This window comes from Heterocephalus glaber, unplaced genomic scaffold, assembly GCF_053883595.1.
Source record: "Heterocephalus glaber isolate CG9 unplaced genomic scaffold, H.glaber_assembly_v1.0 deba00000546, whole genome shotgun sequence".
Lineage (NCBI taxonomy): Eukaryota > Metazoa > Chordata > Mammalia > Rodentia > Bathyergidae > Heterocephalus > Heterocephalus glaber.
The window spans coordinates 5,666,738-5,686,108 of record NW_028258147.1 but is presented as its reverse complement, the minus strand read 5'-3'; the positions used below and the strand labels follow the sequence as shown (position 1 = coordinate 5,686,108).

Here is a 19,371-nt window from a genome sequence, read left to right as displayed (position 1 = left end):
GTGTCTTCACCAGCCCCCACGAATGTTACAAATGTCATTTCCATACAACGAAGATTAATGAGATTATGGTACGGCCCTTTTAACTAAAAGCCCTATTTTATGTTTCTAAGATCTACTGAGAGGCACAGATGAAGAGTTTCACAGAGAATCACATGAACGTAAAGCTGGATGAGGCCATGGGGGTTAACTAACCTAACCCTCTACCACGCTTGGCAGCTTTCAAACATTGGGAATTCTTTTTCTTTTGGGGGTGGCTTGGCATCTTCCTCATCTGCTCGCTCGAAAGTCACTTCTGGATGTATGAGCATTCGAAGAGCTATGTCCTATGGGACAGTTGGCCCCTGGGAACAAGTCACATTCGAGGGCCACCAAGAAGATTGGAAGGTACAAGACACCTTCACGTCCATATATACGCACTCGCTGCTCCGTGGACCCCAGCCCCGGATAAGAGGATGTGCACTCGAGGCCTAAAATCACCAGTACCCGGGGCTACAGAGGCCGGCACAGCCGAGTTCCAAAGGGGCTGCAGACCCGCCGGAGGGCGGTTCAGAGTGGCTCAGCCAAGAGCTAGGGCGGGAGGGGCGGGGGCGGGGGCGAGGGCGGAAGGGGCAGGGGGAGGGGCAGGGGGAGGGGGAGGGGCGGGGGCGGGGCTGCCGAGCAGCCTGAGGCGGTGCAGCTCGCGCCCGGGCGAGAGCGCGCGGCCCAAAGGGAGGCACCGGCGCTCGGGGGAGGGACTACGGTAGGCCCCCTGCTGGAGCGCCCACGCCCCCAGCCCAGCAGTCCAGGAAAGCAGGTTGCGGCGGGCGAAGGAAGGGGGCACCCGCGGCTGAGAGTGGGCGACAGAAGCCCCGCGCGTACCAGACTCCTCGTCCTTCTTGTCGAATTTTTTAATCATCTTGGACGACTTCCCAGCGCCCAGACCCACCGCAGTAGTCCCAAGCGCCGTTGCTGGCAAGCGGAAGAGGCTGCAGGAAGGCCGGCCCCGTCCTTTCTCGGTGGTTGGGCCGCCCGGCTGTCACTCGGGGCCAAGACCCACCCCCTGGCCCGTCGTGGCCGCCCTCACCCCTCTGGGAATGTAACCACGCCTTTTCGCCCCACATCCCCGCCGCCACTAGGGGCGGGAGGAGGCGGGGCCCCGGGCTCGCCCCACCCACTGCTCGCGCCTCAGCCCACGCTTTCTGTGTGCTGCAAGGTGATTTTATTTGGTTGGCTACTTCTGCTAGCTCCTCAGTCCCTGTAGAGCCAGGCGAGAGCCCTGTTGTTTTCACTTAATGAGCGTGGCATTTTTGATAATCCACTGCTGGGCCCTTCCGTTGCGGAAGTTTTCCCCCGGCGTGCTTCGGCTGGGCTTCTCTTTCTGAAGCGATGAAAGTGTGAGTGGCTCCCGAAGCACCTGGGAAGTGGGCGTCTCATTCACTGAGCTGTTGGAAGCTACGACAAAGCACAGGGTATCGTAGTGGATGTCATTTCCAAACATGCTAGAAGGATACCTAATGGGAGGCTTGGGAGGACCAGAAAGTTGATCTTTACTCTTAGCAAGAGGCTAGATATTTTTTTAGATTGCAGACTGCCATTCCCAGCTTAAATAACTCTGAATACCTTCTCTTCATCAAAACCTAGTCTGAAGCACCCTGCCAGTTTAATCTTTCTTGCTTAGTACCACCCTTTTCAAGGGATTCCATCTCCAGCCACTTTGACAAGTCATACTAAGTTGATGTGCACTCTCGCATGCCTTTTAGCCTTTCAGAAAGTATACATTGGTGTTCTGGTGTTTGGGAGTGTGACAAACTTTTTCTACCTTTGGCCTCAGTGGCATTACTTTATCCAGATTCTCTTATCGGCCTGATTTTCTGGAAGCGTGGGATGGTCTTGCGCCCATCTCTCCCCCCTTTTTTGGATGTATTTTGCCTTGTGTATATCCCCTCATCCCTACTGCCATCACTTTGGTTCCAGTCCTGTCCTCTGCTTGGACAGCCTCCTAACTAGCTTTCATGGCTTCCACCCTAACCGTTCTTGGTGTAATCTTTTATTTGGATGCCTCATAAACAAGAGGCATTATTTTGGAGGGGGAACACTGGTTCAACTCCTCAGGAGATGTGTCTTTGTTTAGGAAATGCACTATAACGGGCCCTTTATGTACAAAAGTAAACTATCCACTTTTTTTGTTTTTTGAGGGAAACTACAGGTCACTTCACCTTAAATCAAGATAGGAGCTGCCAACTGAGATATTGTGTTCTTTTTGTATATGTAAATTGAGTGCATCCTGTTAACCACCTTGCTCTTGCAAGATTAGAGAAATTCAAATCTAAATTAGAGTCTAGAAAAGTTCTTTCCCCCATATGGATGTAAGCTGAACTGCAGTATCCTACATATGGTATCATTTAAGATTTAATTCAGACTTGACTAAATGTCTTGTATTAACTATTTTGTTTGCTTTATCTGGCTTATAATGTTCAGACCATGTTTTCCAGGTGGAATTTCTCTTGGAAGAAATAGATGTTTGCATTTATATAGTCTGGGGCTGAAAATAAACAGGCTTAGGGGAAGGAGAGATCCACTTCCCCTTCCTTGGGCCAACAGTATTGGGAACTAAGCAGAAATAGTGTTCATAAGCTTGGAGAGTCCCAAGAATAAAAATGTGACAGAGACGTGCTGGGAAGTACAAAGAAACTGAGGTTGGGATGAGGCTGAACCTAAGAGTGGCCCCTTTTAAAGAAAAATAAATCACTCTCTGCTGCTTTTGTTCTACATCAAAATTCAGTTTCATGCCACAGTTTGGTTTTAGTTGCATGTGAGGAGTTAGGGAAAGACAGTAAGTAGGGGTGTCGTGGGGTGCAAATAAGTATAGGAAGAACAGAGAAGCCTGAAGAAGTTAAGTAGGGTTGTGCAATATGACCTTACACCTCTGGGACTATAGCCTGAGGATGGCTGGCAAAGGTGTTAGGCAGTCACTGGGGTGGCCTTGAGGGACGAGTAAGGATACCTTTGGGGGAGGAGTCTCAGACACTGTTGAGAGAAACCCAGTGGGAGGAATGGAACTTTTCTTGCAGCCATGGCTGATGAAGTCTAGGGGCCCATGTCTAAAACACATTTGTGTATCCAGTGCCCTGAAAACCTTCAGTGGGCCCCAACTACCAAATGGAGAAAATTTATATTCCATAGTATGTGGGGCCCTTCATGGTCTGGTCCATCTGTCTCACATATTGGAAGTGTTATCATTGGTGTTTGCTAAGTACCCAGCATTTAATAGGGACCCTGTAAATGTTGTTAAACGAAAGTAAGGAGCATTTTCATTAACACTGTCTTCCATACAACCTTATTTTAATTCCCTTCAACCTCATCCCTTACCTGAACTCCAAAGAGACCTGTTGATCTCTGAGACTCACAGACTTATCCTTTGACTCCTCTGAAGCAGTTATCCTCAAGTATGACAGGCATATGTCTGGGTGGTTTTATGTGGTAGATAGGCAAATATTTTAAAATTTATAAATTTGTATACCAAAACCATGATGTCAACAATATGATGTGATTTAGGACAAGAATTTTAAAAATCCTTTTAAAGAAAAATGCTAAGCAAATAATAGAGCAAATAATATTAATAACTATAAAAGGTGATATAGTTTGGGAAACACTATGCTTGCACTTTCTTAAAATTTTGGCTTTAAACAGGGTTCAAAACCTTCTCCACTTGAGCTTCTTTTAGTTCTTTGCTTGCCTGCTACAAGGGAAAATAGTGTCCAGAACTCAAGAAATATCAATTTCCCCATATCTCCAATCCCCATAAATTCTATCTCTAGCCCATATCTCAGTCCAGAAAAACACTGCATTGAAAGAGAAGAGCTTACCATCTTTCATCTTATCTCTTTCACAGACTGGAGCAAAGTTAAGCTTTGGATACATTTTTTTCTGTTTCCTCAAAGCATAGGTTTTCAAATACTGCCCTTCCGTCTTAAAGTCATTGTCCGTTGAAAACCTTAACCAAAAAAAAAAAAGTTCATTTAGTGGATCCTAAGGAAGAAGGTTGATGGTTGGTACTGGGCACTTTAAAATTGACTACAGGGCTGGGGATTCAGCTCAGTGGTTCCACCGCCTGCTTCGCAAGTGCAAGGACCTGAGTTCGATCCCCGGTACCAAAACAAAACAAAACAAAAAAAATTGACTACATCCTCGGAGATTCCAGGAGAGAAGAAGAGACAATGACGAGGCTGCTGATTAGTATAGCGTGAGAGTATCATTCAATAGCAAGGTAGCACTGCCAACCCTTGAAGTAACTTCAGAATCTCCTCTCTCTTTTCCAAACTAGATAAAAGCTGCTTCAGTAACTGCTTTCAAATAAGACCTCTTTTGTTTTTGTATTTTCATGGCACATTATTCCTGTACTATAGTCTTTAATTTGCATCTAGGATACATTTTTTTGTCTCCTCAAAATGCAAACCTTAGAATAGAGCACTCGCCTTCACTCTTGAAATCACAGTCAGTGAAAAACTTTAGTTTTCATTATCCTCTCTCTCTCTCTCTCTCTCTCTCTCTCTCTCTCTCTCTCCTCTCTCTCAGACAGGGTCTTGCTATTTGGTTCAGGCTGGCCTTGAACTCACTGTGATTCTCCTGCCTCAGCCACCCAAGTGCTGGGATTACAGGCATCCGCCACCACGCTTGGCTCATTACTGTTTCTGTGTGTGTGTGTGTGTGTGTGTGTGTGTGTGTGTGTGTGTGTGTTTGTGTTATGTGTTTTTTTGGTACCAGGGATCAAACTCGGGACCTTGCGCTTTCAAGGCAGGCAGCAGAACCACTGAGCTAAATTCCTGGCCCAATTAGTGTATACATTAAAGGTTATGTAGGGGAAAGTTCATGAGGTTGAAAGTCATGTAGGGAAGCCATGTCTCATTATTACATAGTTGGACATACTCCTTACAACTAAAACTATGTGAGGAACTTTCTCATTCCATCTTGTTCTGTGCAATCTTATCCAAAATCCCTTTGGGTCCCCTTCTGTGTTTGTTAAATTGTATTGAGAGGAGACAGTAACAAGAAAAGACATGAAAGAGTGAGTACAGGACCATTTACCTAAACCATTGGTTTTCCTTGGATGTAGGATCATCAAACTTTTTCACAGAGAAGATTGGTTTCAGCCCCGATCTCAACATTTTTTTCTGAAGCATCAGGGGTGGGCAAAAGTTCTTGGTGGCTTTGTGCTGATGACTTTCCTATATGTGGCAGAGGGAGAAAAAGTGAGCAAGTAAGCTGAGTCCCTTAGGAATTGAAGCCTGGACTAAGTTCCTGGACTGTTGTAATTCCTCTGAAATGATGGGACAACACATGAGGGAATTGGGAATTTAGAAACCAGAACCAGAGGAAGCAGTTCTGAGTGAGCTAATACTTATGTTTCATTGCCAGATGGCTTGTCCAAAGGTGGTCCATTTCTTTGCTTGCTTGCTTGCTTGCTTTTTTTTTTGTACCAGGGATCAAACTCAGGACCTCACACTTGCCAAGCAGGTGCTATGCCACTGAGTTAAATCCCCAGCCTGAAAGGTGGTCCATTTCTTAAGCAACTGATTGAAATTTCCTACTGGCCCTTGGAAGTGAACAACAGAGAAGTTACTATGTTCGGGGAAGGTTTCAATCAGCAAATTATTTGAGAAAATGAACATTTGAAGAGAAATTGGGAAATAAATCCATGGGACTCTACCTTCCTTTGTTGAAGATGACTGCCTTATCCACATTCCTTTCTCTGTCTATAGTGAAAAGGCCTGGGGGTGGGGTGTTTTGTGAGGTAATAATTGCACTGCTCCTAAAGATCATAGAATCAAAGACCTTCAGAGTCTTAAAAGTCTTCCATTCTAACAGTTCCTGTGGCATTCATATCCCTGCCATCATTTCACTACCAAGTGATTGATCCCCCTATATCTAAAAAACAAAAAAACCCAAAACTTTGACCAGCCAGTAGCAGTGTCCCTATAACTTTTACCCAGTAGACCAAACAGAACAAATCTAATGCCTCTTCCAGAGCCCTTCAACTTTTTGATGCAATCCATTATTTTCCTTCCAAGCTATGTTTCTTCCAGGTTAAACATTACCAATATCTTGAACTTTTCTTCCTATAACATGGTTTTGAGTTCCTTTATTCTGCTGATTTATCTTATTTGAGAAAATTACAATTTATATTTTTCTCTAATGCATAGCAATCTGAAATGAAAACAATGTCAAGTGTAGTAATTGCATGGTTTTGACCTCATTGAAGTGTCTTTTCATAAGTCATTATCTCTGCTGAGAGCCTTCCCTAATCCATGATCCAAAACTGCCATTCACAATCTATCCCTTTATTCTGCTTTGTCACCACACTGTTACATTATATATTACTGTATGATTGTTTACTTGATTGTGGTCTGTCTATCTCACTAGAATTGAACTTCATTAAACTAAAGACAGTCTTAGGGATGTTGGTGTATCCCTAATAATGTTTGGCATATAGTAGGTATTCAACTAATATTGTTTGAATGAATGAGCACAAACTATTAATTGATGTATTGAGCTTTTTCTTTCAGAAATTGAAAGCCTTTTTTAAAATACTTGCTGTCGCTGAACCATATTTTCTTAATCCTGAACTCATTCTCTTTAATTTGTTCTAATTTTATTAAAATCTACTCAAGTCACCTCAACTAACAAGGGTTTTAATGGAAGAACACATATGCCTAGGAACATAGCTAATAACCCAGCCATAAAAAGAAGAGAAGTACTAGCAGAACTGGGCCTTATAGCAGAAAAATAGAGCTTATTTGAAATAAAAAGTGGCACTCTATAAGAACCACTGCTGTAACCTTAATATATCACTATTACTAAAATGTCCTCTCTTACTTTCTTCCTGTCTGCTTCCTTTTTCACTTCTTTCCTCCTCTGCCATGTGTATTCTACTTCTGTAAAACTTCAGCCCATCCTCTACTTTCATGGCCCCTACACTGTCCTTCCTCATGGTTTGATTCTTTTATGGCCTCACTCTTTGTGCCTTATGTTTAGTTTTCTTTCCCACTGCTTTAATCTTTTCATTTTCTAATTCCGGTGTCTGGAAGCAAAAATTTGATTAACTGAAGAATTTCAGTTGTTGGTAGGTAGGTTTTTATTCTGACTTTCTATTTGTTTGGGTTTGAAAGTACCCCATCTACTCTCAAACCAGTAGAGAGACAGGGTGATATTGTGCAAAATAAGGCCCCGTAGGCCATTTCCACGGGAGACTGTGGTAAGGCCAGTTTTACTTAGAAGAAACTGTGAGTGTAAAAATCACCTTACATTTTGCAACTTGGCTACTGGAACCCACACTCTTCTTACACATGTGCAGGTGTGTGAAAAGAATGCTTATCTTGCCTGGCCTAAATCCCAGCTACTCAGGAGGCTGAGGCAGAAAGGTTGCAATTTCAAGGCCAGCCTGGGCAACTTAGCAAGACTCTGTCTCTAAATAAGAGAGTAGCTCAGTGGTAGAGTGGGATGTAGCTCAGTGGTAGAGTGCTTGGCACTTGGCTAGCTTGTGTAGAGCCCTGTGATCAACCCTTAGCACCACAACAGAGAGAGTGAAAGAGCGAGAGAGAGAGAGAGAGAGAGAGAGAGATAGGCATTTGTGTATACAAGATTCCAAGTTCACAAAATACTGTACTTCTCAGCAAGCAAAGGAGAGGATACAGCATAAATATTGAAGATCCTTTGTAGATATTGTGCATTCCAGTCTTTCATAATCAGAGCTTAATTCTGTCTAATAATATAATCTAACTGGTACCACAGTTTGCTCAGATTCCACACAGTCTGAGGGGTCACAAAGTGCTAACTACTGGAAGAAAGTTCTTTTTGCACCCCAGTTACAGGTTTGTCTTGTATTTTCTCTCCATGTTGAGCCAGGCAATCCTGGCTGGGCATTTGTTTCTCCCTCAGTGCATATTATGGACTTCCATGAGAAATGACCACTGAACTTACCTTCAAATGGCACAAATTCTGAGACCCAAGAGACTGCAGGCAATGAATTTGTTAATTCCTTTTGTCATACATACCATTAGATAGTAGAATTTTATCTTCCTCTTGAAGAGGAATTGCTCACTGCCATCCATGTAACAACTAAGAAATTTGGAATGTACTAATTCCTAATGTGCTGTATTTTATTATAAGGATCTGTCTTGGTTTCTTTGTTTTTGTTTGTTTTGTTTTTGTTTTTTGAGACAGGGTCTTGCTGTGTAGTTCAGGCTGGTCTCGGACTTACTATTACCCCAGGCTGGCCTTGAACTTCTGCCTTAGTCTCCCAAGTGCTAGCATTACAGGTGTGCACCACCATCCCCAGCTAAGGATTTGTCTTGGGATACCCCATTCCCTAATTTCTATTATATTCCTTGTTTGCACTTTTACTTAATTTCATCTTGTTAGATTAGACCCTTTCTCAAGGCTGTCAACATTTTGCTTATATCTTGATTCCTAAATATCTCTTAAATCAATGCTTCACTTCCTCTACTATTGATTTAGTTCAAATCTTTAGTATCTTTCAGCTTGACTATTATAGTAACATCATAACTAATCTTCTCTGGATTTTGTCTCTTTCACAACTTATGCACCTTTCTTCAATCTGCAAAATGCTCTCTCTAAAACATAAATTTGATTATATCCTTTTATCTCCTGCCGTTACTCTCTTACATCTCCCTGAAAGTGCCTCGCTTTCTTGTGCCTCCATGCCTTTGCATTTCTCTGTGATTAGAACATTTCCCTTTTCTTTTATTGTGAGTCACCTCCTTGATTACTCTGTTTCTCCCAACAGAAATATTGTTCTGTAGCCTACATTACTTCTGTATCTTGTATATTCTTTGATTATTCATATATCTTGGTATTACTTTTATGTATTTAATTGATTGATCACCAATTGGATTCCAAGTTCCTTCAAAATAGAAACTGTCCTATAATCATCCTTTTATTCTGGTTATTGGCTTACTCTATGTTCAACAATGGTTTATTGAATGGGATTTGAACATCTTTAAAGTTCCAATAAAGTTCCAATATATCTATCTACTGTGATGGTAAATTCCTTTTTCCCTCCTCCTGATACCTGAAAGCAAAATAAAACAACCTTTACTCTTCTTCCATTTAGATATTCATTGCTGTTCCTCAATTTCTGATTCATCTTTTACTACCTTATTCTCAACTAGAAAGCCAGTGGACAGTTTCCCTTTGGTCTTTACAAACCAAGTATCTTTGGCCAAAGAGAAACACTTTACAGTTGAGACCCCGTCTTCTCCCTGTAATGATATTTCATGACCCAAGCTTGTAGAATTCATGTTCTGAGTATTTCCACAGGCCCTCTGGATTTTGCTTTGTGAATCATCTAGCCAGGAACTAGAAGACAAAGTTAGCTTCCTGAGTACCATCTCCATGTTGTTAGTTCCTTTCTCAAGTTTACTCTTAATTCTTCAGAGTCCACAGTTAGAGAGCCAGGAGACTTCCCTATGTAGCATTACCTTGAACAATAAGTCCTTAGAAAAGTATTTCAGAGCACTGTCCTTTTCCTGCTGGCAAATTGAACAGGGAGGTGTGTTGTTGGTCATAATCAGTAAGGTCATATCCTGATCATATTCAGTTACTTTTAACATGAAGCTAGTGATTTTCCTGTTTTGATCCAGGAATTTCTGCAGTGTAGTGGGCTTCAAAGGCTCATAGTACTGGGCCTGGGTGGATAGAAGGGTTTCCAGAAAGACAAAGAGTTAGATTGAGAATACTAGCAAATCAGTTGGCTAAACTACGCTGTGGGGTAAAATCAAAGGCTGAGCAGGGACTGGACTAATCTGCTCCAAAATATTGATCCTAAACTCTCAGAAGCCCTCTATCCTCATCTTCCCTCAGGGCATTCATTACCCTTCAAATAACCTAAAACGCTGGGGAAACACAATAAAAAGTTTCCCATGATAACAGAAACAAGATGCTTAAATTCTTCCAAAAATAGTGTAACATGTTACCCAGCATAGTAGGGCAAACTGGGAAGTCCTCTGTGGCTCAGCCTGATTTGCCTTCCCTTGGCAATTGTCTCTGCAGAGAGGGGAAGCCAGAGACCAAGCTGCTTGTGCACGGAGGAGTTGTTCATTAGCAGGCCCAGCAAACACCTCCCTATTTACAACTTCCCACTGCCACTGCCTCCCCACCGGCAAAGTCGCCTGAACAGGCAGGCATTCATAAGCAAAGGAAAGGCAGTCACGAAGCACAGCATGTCACTTAAGGTGTGGGTGGGATGGGGCAGCCCCACTACATTTGCTTTTTTCTCAATAAGAGAATTAGAGAGAGAAGAAGGGAACAGGAGGGAACGAATATAAATGTTTTCTTCGATTATAAACACGTTTTCTCAACTGAGAAAAATATCATGTGGAAGAATCACTTTCTTCCCAGGCCCTCCTCTCACCTCACCACAACAATTCCCAAAAACTGCCTCTGGCATTGAAGCCAGAGCTGCTCTGCCTACCTCCCTGTCTGGGAAACGGGGTGGGGCACATTTGGCATTAGGGGGACACTCAGTAGTAAGCACTGAATTCTTACACTGAGTTCTGCACTGCTGCTGAAACTCATCCTTTGAGATTTTGGGGGAATGCTTTTCCACCTACCAAATCTGGATGGGTTGTGTAGTATTGAAGGTTCTCTAGGACAAATTTTGATTGGCCAACTGCATCAAAAATCTAAAGACAATAATCAGAATTAGTGGTTTCACACTGTACCTATCTTAAACAATATTCTACTGCTTACTTGGGCTCATTAAAAAGGGGCCTTTAATGAATGCTAAGTGAGGAGAACACTATGCTTTATGTTTTGCACACTTTTTTTAGAACAAGGGGCATAGCACATAGAGCTGGGACCTGGGACATCATGAGAGGAAAGCTTATAAATGGAAGTGTAGACCAGGCTTAGGAAATGTCAGGGATACTGTCAGGAGGTGAAGTAGACTTAGTGAGCATCAAAGTTTGGATTAAGACAAATCACTGCATTAAATCACACTTCTTTCTCTGCTTTTTCCATCTCTACAGGAGGGAAATCAGGTGGCAGTAAACATGGAGGACAGCCTTTAAGGAGAAAAGCAATTATAACAGGGCAACAGCCTAAGGGTTGTGGGTGCCAGGGTGCCCTAGATGCAACTCTGCAACTGAGCTAGGAGCAGACACACTCAGAGAGGAAGGGAGAAGAGGAGACAGTGCCTGTTGCATTTTTTGAACATCTCTGCAATACAATTCTAGAAATGTTGCAAAAAGTAATTGAATTGTTATCACTTCTGTCTGCTACTTTGTGCTGTTGCACCGGTGGTAGTGCTGGCTATCTGCAGATTGAGGGTCATGTCTGTATCTGAGTGGCTGAACCTCTTTCACCTCCCTGCTACTGCTTCTGGCATTGTTGCTTCCCCTCTCACCTCGCTCCAAATTATCTAAGGATAAATCAAAGGGGAAAGAACATTGAAGGAAGAAGCTCTGGTTTGGGCTTGACATAATCAGAAATCGGGGAAGGGGATCATGATCCTGTGTTTGGATCAGCATCTCTAAAGATGCTATGCCCCCAAAGAGGTGGTATGGTAAGATGGCCCAGGAGAAAGTAGATACACAATGGAAGGTAAAGAAAGCAAGAAGGTGAATGAAGAAGGCAGTAGTAAGAATGGGACAGAGCTCTGGGAGAGGAGTTGACGGGCTTCAGAAGGAAAATGCCAAGTTATCTGGTAATTCTTGGTCATTGGAAGAAGAAAGGGCAGAGGAATAGGAGAGATACCCATACATCTCTTAGGGAGGGTGGGATGAAATATGAGACAAATTCAAAGATATAACCAATTAATTTTTATTGTCTTTTTCAAAACTGAAGTCTACTTATTTAAAATATATTATGAAAAACCTGCTTCAGAAATATGGTATATATGATATATTTACAATTACTAGAAATCTAAGAAAGTTTTTTTTTAACTTGGGAGAAAGGTATGAAGACTTTTATTCTTTAAACAGTTTTTAAAAATTAATTTTAGAGGGGAAATTCTCTGGAGAAAATGTTTTTACTTCTGATTTTTTCTGAGGTATTGCATCTCTGTTCCAAACTAGCCTTCAGCAGTTGACTAAACCCACAAGATTGTCCAAATTGGAATATGTTTTTAGTTTTGTTATGTTGACCTGCATTATTGCTGTCTGATAAAATAAAAGCCTGAGATGTTCACTTGAATATGATAATCCTAGGAAACCAACCAAGATGCCCAAGGGAGTTTTGCTATAAGAGGTAGCAAGACTGGGCCAGGGATTTAGCTCAGTGGTTCTGCTGCCTGCCTCAAAAGCGCAAGGACCTGAGTTTGATACCAATACCAAAAAAAAAAAAAAAAAAAAAAAAAGAGGTAGCAAGACCAAGTGAGTTAGCACTCCCTAAGGTAGGGTACTAGTTCCTAGGTCTTGTGTCCTGATTTTTTAAAGTTGTTTTTTTTTCATTTTTATTAGCACGTTTGCAGTGTATAATGATTACATTCATCGTGGGGAGCTGGTACCTGATTTGTTGCTGATGTGTCCTTATCTGTTTTCACCGTGCTTCTGTTTCTCTTTCACAAAATGAGATAAATTAACCTTGTTCTATATTTAAGTGTTAACCCATGTTTGCTTTCCAACAGGAAGTTTTTAGACCCAGCTTATAAAAGACTCCTGAGCAACCCCAAAGAAAGCATACACAAGATTTGCAACTGCTCTTTCTTACCTCGTCATCGTTGGTAACTATTCCTTTCTCAAGTTTAAGTGGGCTGTTTTCTGAGGTTCTGCCATTTTGAAACCTGAAAAAGAGGCAGAACATCTGCTGCATCTGCTAACTTGGCGTCTTGGCTCTTCTATATGTCTCAATCTCCCTCCACTAAATTTAGGGGCCTAATTTGGATTAATCACAAATGGAATGTGTAGTAAAGAATAGGACTGCAGAGTAAACGGCTAAACAAATAGGACCTCTTGGAGATATGCTGACATTCAATGAGTTAGTTTCTTCAAAAATAAAAGTTTTGGGTCAAAGAAGTACTCTAAACGAGGCTCGCCTATAATCCCAGCACTCTGGGAAGGTGTCTCAGGAAAGAAAAAAGGAAGATCATAGCTTTGAGCCCAAACTGGGCAATTAGTGATAATTTGTGTCAAAAAAAAGAGGGGCTGGGGATGTAGTTCAGTGTGCAGGCCCTGGGTTTGATCTCCAGCACTGAAAAAAAAATGCCCTAGTAGACTGCCTAGAGAAATTCTTTTGGACAGTCAGACCCTTACAACATCCTTAAAGACCACCTACTAATTTGAATGCATACTTCTCTCTTCCTCCACATGGAAATGGCCTTTGTCAGTGACTGGTTAACAATTAGCCAGTGAATCTATGAGAAGGAATATAGGTTGTGACACTTCACAATTCAATATCCATTACTTATGAAATGAGGACTATCTCATTTTCCTAACCATATCTAAGATTGCTCTTCCTAGAATTAAGGTGGTAAAAGTGATCATCAATGGCAAATATTTTCATATTCTGCTCTTTCCCTTACTTTCGCATCTCTCACCTGACACTGGTTCCCTTTGAGGAAAAAGGAAAGAGGTAGAAGTCACAATATTTAATAAATACTGGGAATTCTCTGGTTCTTTTTAAACTTACTTACAGCCAGAACATAGAAAAAAAATGTTCATCAGTAAGACTAGGTTAATAATTAAAATAAATGATCCTCTTCCTCCTTGGAGATAGTTCCATTTTGGGGTTCAACTAGCTCAAATTTAGAAGAATTCTGCAAGTACCTCAATTAGACTTCTCTCATTTAAAAATGAGAATAGCTGAACAAGGACCAAAATAATAAAAATAGAAATAGTCAAGCTAGGTAGTTGGTAGCTCAACTGGCTATAGCATGATATAAATAATTCTGTTATACCAAATGGAGTCAGGTTGGGTATCACAATTCCAAATCCAAGATCAAATTCCATCCAGGGATGATTTTTTTTTTTTTTTTTTTGGTACCGGGGAGCGAACTTGGTTCCTTGCGCTTGCACAGCAGGTGGCGAAACCACTGAGCTAAATCCCCGGCCCAAGGGATGATTGACTTTCATCTATTGCTGTTCCTTGCTGGCCATCAGATAACCATTAATTCAACCAAGAAATTGTTTATTCATTTGCTTGTACTGTAAGGCCTTCCCACTGAGTAAGCTATACCCCCAGCCTTTATTTATTTATTAAATTTTGAGATGTGGTTTCACTAAGTCATTACATTTTCCAGGCTAGGCTCAAACTCATGATCCTCCTGCCTCAGCCTCCTGGATTACTGGGATTACAGGTATGCACTACCATGCCAGCCCAGGAAATGGGTCTTAAAAATGGCCCCAAGGGGAACAGGAGACTCACTGTGGATAAACCAAAATAAATTTATCCCAATTAACATCTTCAAGTTTGTACTTGTTTGATTGTCCTATGGCTGTAAATTATCTAATAATTAAAAATATAACACAATCTTTATAGCGGCACTTTTAAAAATGATTCTCTGCTATCTAAAAGGCAGCACAGATTCCAGATACTCTTCTTTGAGGCCAATTTAAAGCCTAGAACTACACAAAAAGTACTTCTTTAGCCAGCCCAACAGTGTTCACTTTGAACAATCCTTTCATCAAAGTTACCCTGCTTGATGCATGAAATAGCAAGGGTTTTTTTGTTTGTTTTTGTTTTTTAGCAAGTTTTTTTTTTTAAATCTGGAATCAGTCAATTAAAATATCTTTAATGGGGACCTACTCTGTGATTAGCACTGTTCAGAATGCTTTGGATTACAAAGCAAGTCAGTAGTCAGGCGTGGTGGCACATGCCTGTAATCCCAGCACTTGGGAGACTGAGACAGGAGAATCATAAGTTCAAGGCCAGCCTGGACTACATAGTGAGTTCAAGGCAGCCTGGGATACATAGGGAGACCTTGTATCAAAAAAAAAACACCAAGTATAAAGTGGTATTTATAATTTAGTTGAGTAAACAGAACAACATACTTGGCGTATTTCTTTGGTCCCATTGTTGTTCACTGCTAATTAGGGAAACCCAAACTCAGTGTCTCTAAATAGTCCACATTCTGCAGGGATTCAACTCAATCCATTCTTTCGTTAGCACACCCTGTATGCCCCTCCTGGTTCTTGATCCTGTGTGGGAAACAAGGAAAGACTGATAGATGAAATGTAGGTGTAGAAAATACATAAAACATACCAGCTACTCAGGAGGCTAAGGCCAGAGGATCACAAGTTTGAGCCATCTTGGGCAATTTAGCAAGACCCTGTCTCTAAAATAAATAAGTGAATAGATACATAGATAAATAAATTTAGCAAAGTGGGTCTGGGGAGCCTAGTAGTAGGAGCACTTACCTAGCATACACAAGGCTCTGGGTTCAGTCCTCATTACTGCCAAAAAGAAAGAAAAGAGAAAAGAAAATGCACAAAATATGATGGTCCTTATCCACAAGAAATAAAGGCTACTTGGTCAGTGGGGTGGGGGTGGGGAGAGGAGGTGATTATAAAATGTGAAGCAATAATGACAGCCACATTTTTATATAGTAGGTAAGTCAGTTCATCTCAATTTCCTCATCTGTAAGTGAAGGGCATTTACCAAATGATTGAAAGGAGACATTCTAATTCCATGATAGTAGTAAGATTTACCTGTGAGAAGATCTGAAATAAAATTAATTCACATTTATCAGTAGCAGAATAAAGTTGGAGGAACTGCCTTCTTTTAAATTGCCTTTCAACAAACCACACTGGAGAAGCTGGAAAAATGTGTGTGTGTGTGTTTGTGTGTGTGTGTGTGTGTGTGTGTGTGTGTGTGTACTGGGACAGGGCACTGGGGATTGCTATACTTTTTGACATAGACAATTAGATGTGGTAGATACAGTCAACAATGTAGAATTCACCATTTAGAGAAGGGAGAGGTCAGTGAGGCTTGGGAAGAGTTTACCTAAAGGATGTAGAGTTTGAGCCAGGTCTTGCAGGATTGTGTGTGAAGAAGCCTAACTGAAAGGCTAATTGTTGCTGTTTTAAGTACTGAGAAATAAAGACAGGTAGAGAGGTTAGGATTCCAAAGATTAAGTAAAACTTTAATAAGACCTAGTAGTCCAAATTCCTATAAAGATGGAAGATCTAGAAAGACAGTTAATGTTTGTGTTGATAGGTAATTTTTTAGGATTTGGGTCTAGTTTTATTGTCCAGACCCTAGACCCTAAAGATATTTGTCTAGAGATTATGATTAGATTGAACCAAACCCTAAAAGTTACCTTCCAGGGGAATAGACTAATAAGCTGTTAATCTTTTTCTCACCTATAGCTTTTCTGGAATTGTAAGTCCACTTTTAAGTGTATACTGAAGTAAAAGTAAGAAGGAGCTATCAAATTGGAAGTTACCAGGCTTGTGTTGCTCATGTGTACCGCAGGCTGTGGGAAAAATCACACAAACACAAAATTACATTTAAAATAAAAACAGAAAGATCTAGCTGAGAGTAGGGGGCACATAGCTAGCTATATGCTCAGCTACTTGAGAAGCCAAGGCAGGAGGATCACTTGAACCCAGGAGTTTGAGGCTAGCCTGGGGAACACAGAAAGACCCTATATGCAAGAAGAAGAAAAAGAAGGAGAAGGAGAAGGAAGAAAAAGGGGGAGAGGGAGTGGAAGGGGAAGAAAAGGAGCAAGAAAGGAAGAACAAAAAAGAGGAAGAGGAGGAAGGAGGAGGAGGAAGGAAGAGGAAGAAGGGGGAAGAGGATCAGGGAAGAAAGACTGAAGAAGAGAGAAGAGGAAGAAGAGGGGGGGAAGAAGAGGAAAAAGAGGGGGAGGAGGAAGAATGAAGAAAAAGAAGAGGAGCAAGGAAGGAAGAATGAAGAAGAGGAGGAGGAAGAAGGCAGATAAAGAAGAAGAAAAAGAAAGAAAGAAAAAAAAGAGAAAATAATCTGGGGTACAGTACCTTTAAGGACATCAGGAAATCTCAGGGAAGAAAAGGAAATTCCTTGATATGGAAACTTTCCATTTTGAAAATATCTTAATTACTCTCTTCTGGATTCTGGAGGAGACACAAGGAATTTGTGATGAACAGGCAATCTAGAACGCTGAGGTGTTCCATATTGAAACAAAGAGAATGAAAAGAAAAAAGACATACTTAAAATCTACTCTTTTGTGCTCAGATTTTTTAACCTATGACTTCTGTACACACGCACGCATACACAGATGCATACTGATCTTTTCAACATCTCTCAGTCAGTCTCTACTTCAGTCAGTATTTTCATACCATTCCTCACAAGTAAGGTACATACATAGTGAACATTTCTCTCTTAGTCCCCATGCTTAAAACACTGCATAATAACTATTTGTATCTTCTTTTTTGTGTGTTTTTCTACTCAGGTCTTTCTTCTAAACACAAAGCTTTCTAGATCAATACCACACTCAAGACTACAAGCATTATTTTTCATGAATGTAATTATATGGTATCGTGTATTTTTATTTATACTTTTCTTATAGGCAGGTTTTATCTGCTTCCTAAGTGGTCAGCTCCTTAAAAATGGAAATGTGAATTTTATACATATTTGTACCCCCATTAAGTTTTGTATGTTAACATTCAAAATCAGTATTCATTTATTTTAGCATATTTACTGCACATTCGTCGTGTGTTAGACACCATCGTCGGTGATGGGAACCAAATATAGCTTAAATGTATTCTTGACCTTAACCGGAGGTGTCAAGGTAAAATTTTTTTTGGGGGGGTACAGGGGATCGAACTCCGGTCCTTGAGCTTGCACAGCAGGCGGTGAAACCACTGAGCTAAATCCCTGACCCAAGGTAAAATTTTTAAAAACCCATTAAAATGGGCAAATAATGGCCACATTTGTTCTGTAGGAGTATTTTTACTGATGAATTATTTATTGTAATTTTATGATTTTTGTTATATTATACAATGTGTACTTAACAGGAAAATAAAACATGAATAAAATAAAATATTGATATTTTAATATGTAATGAGTGTTTAGAATAAACATCATTTTCAACATTAACTGTTTACTTGCTTATGAAATCTAAAAATAACAATAGAAATACATTCCTATGTGAACTACAATGAAAATACAAATAAAATTCTACCACAGAAATAATCTTTACTTCAATTTTCACACCTAAGACACTCTTCACACATTAAAACAGTATGTTTCATACACAAATATTGCATACACTGATATCACGTATTTTTTAATCTTCCTGTCTTTTTTGGAAGGACATACTTGACATCTTGCTGGTCTTCCTGATTTGTTTTAGGAGGTTCTTGTGATGTTTCACCTATCCACAGGTGAAAAAATTCAGTCTGCTCCAGAATTCTTTTGTGGCGTTCTTTGGCTAGATACATATTGTTCTTCTTCTGTTGTAATCAATCATTTAACAATTCTAGTCCCAATACTTTAAGAAAATTTATCTGTGATATTTTGTGCTTCTTATTTTCTTTGTAAACTGTGAAATTATTTATGCCTGACATGTTTCGGATCAAGAAAACACAACCATTGTCCAATGCTTCGGGCTTTGAGTGACATCATAGTTGCTGCATGACTTGTCAGCAACATCTACTCCACCTTTCATTTTGTTGTAAAATGTGACTATTTTGTGGTTTTATTTGTGTTGATTCACTATCAATCTTTTTTTTGGGGGGTGTGGTTTTGAGACAGGGCATTGCTATACAGTTCACACTAGCCTGGAATTCACTATATAGCATGGGCTAACCTTGAACTCACAGGATCCTCCTGCCTCAGCCTCCCAAGTGCTGGGATTACAGGTGTGCGCCACCACACACAGCTTCACTATTAACCTTCACTATTAATCTTCTATTAATCTTCACCATTAATCTTCACTGTTAATCAAGACCTCATCTTGCTCTTTCTCACTGTCACAAACGTTTTTTGGCTTACATGATCCAAGTCATCCTTGGTAGCTGAGTCACTTTGGTGAGCCACTTTTAACCTCCTCCTAGAGGTGTAAAAGCAGATTTTCATGCAACATTGTACTGAATTGAGTTAATTCTACCAGAAAAATCAAAAGAAAACATTTAATAAAACAAATTATAAATACACAAAAATGTAACACAGTGAGTGCATAAAGTGGGTAAAAATTCAACTGTTTATACTTTATTTTTTAAAATTAATTTTATCAGTACATTTTAGGTATACAACATAATGACATTCATCATTGGAAATTTGTACCTTTACATAATCTCTCTTGGTTCTTATTTTTTCCCCTTCCCCTGCCCTCCCTTCAACCCCTCCATCCCTCCCTATTTACAACTTTATTACCATTTCTTTCACTTTCTCATATTAATTTCATTCCCTTCTTTCCTTTCCCTTACCCTTCCCATTTCCCCTTCCCCTTTGTCC

At 40.6% G+C, this 19,371-nt stretch overlaps 2 protein-coding genes across 6 annotated transcripts in view; both read right to left on the bottom strand.

Moving 5' to 3' along the window:
- The window catches only part of Copg2 (coat protein complex I subunit gamma 2), a 124,612-nt gene extending 123,464 nt beyond the window's left edge, over window positions 1-1,148 (bottom strand). Inside the window, exon 1 of one of the 2 annotated variants that reach the window (XM_004856323.3) lies at window positions 859-1,148. In XM_004856323.3, the coding sequence (XP_004856380.1) occupies window positions 859-895 (37 nt within the window). In that variant the 5' untranslated portion in view covers window positions 896-1,148. Of the gene's footprint in view, window positions 1-192; window positions 705-858 lie in introns of those variants that run through there. The other variant, XM_021237587.2, reaches the window with a different exon arrangement.
- Window positions 1,149-1,151: 3 nt separating this feature from the next.
- On the bottom strand, window positions 1,152-17,089 carry Tsga13 (testis specific 13). 4 transcript variants are annotated; one of them, XM_021237589.2, is made up of 10 exons: window positions 16,932-17,089; window positions 16,296-16,408; window positions 15,351-15,386; window positions 14,985-15,131; window positions 12,706-12,778; window positions 10,608-10,679; window positions 9,477-9,683; window positions 5,065-5,204; window positions 3,846-3,973; window positions 1,152-1,431 (listed from the first exon to the last, which is right to left on the bottom strand). In XM_021237589.2, exons 4-10 carry the CDS (start codon window positions 15,005-15,007, stop codon window positions 1,265-1,267), a joined length of 810 nt encoding a protein of 269 aa, XP_021093248.1. In that variant the 5' UTR covers window positions 15,008-15,131; window positions 15,351-15,386; window positions 16,296-16,408; window positions 16,932-17,089; the 3' UTR covers window positions 1,152-1,264. The 4 variants fall into 4 exon arrangements, with proteins under 4 accessions (XP_021093248.1, XP_004856376.1, XP_021093249.1 ...); XM_004856319.3 differs by lacking the exon at window positions 15,351-15,386; XM_021237590.2 differs by lacking the exons at window positions 15,351-15,386; window positions 16,296-16,408 and having other exon boundaries at window positions 16,932-17,062.
- Window positions 17,090-19,371: the final 2,282 nt, after the last annotated feature.

What these genes read in the sequence shown, in the direction of transcription:
- Tsga13 (XM_021237589.2), bottom strand. Translation starts at nt 15,007, where the DNA reads ATGGGACCAAAGAAATACGCCAA. An exon ending in CTAAGGACTTATTGTTCAAG is followed by an intron (nt 5,205 to 9,476) that starts GTAATGCTACAT and finishes TGCCACATATAG; the next exon opens with GAAAGTCATCAGCACAAAGC. An exon ending in AAGAGATAAGATGAAAGATG is followed by an intron (nt 1,432 to 3,845) that starts GTAAGCTCTTCT and finishes GCTTTGTCGTAG; the next exon opens with CTTCCAACAGCTCAGTGAAT.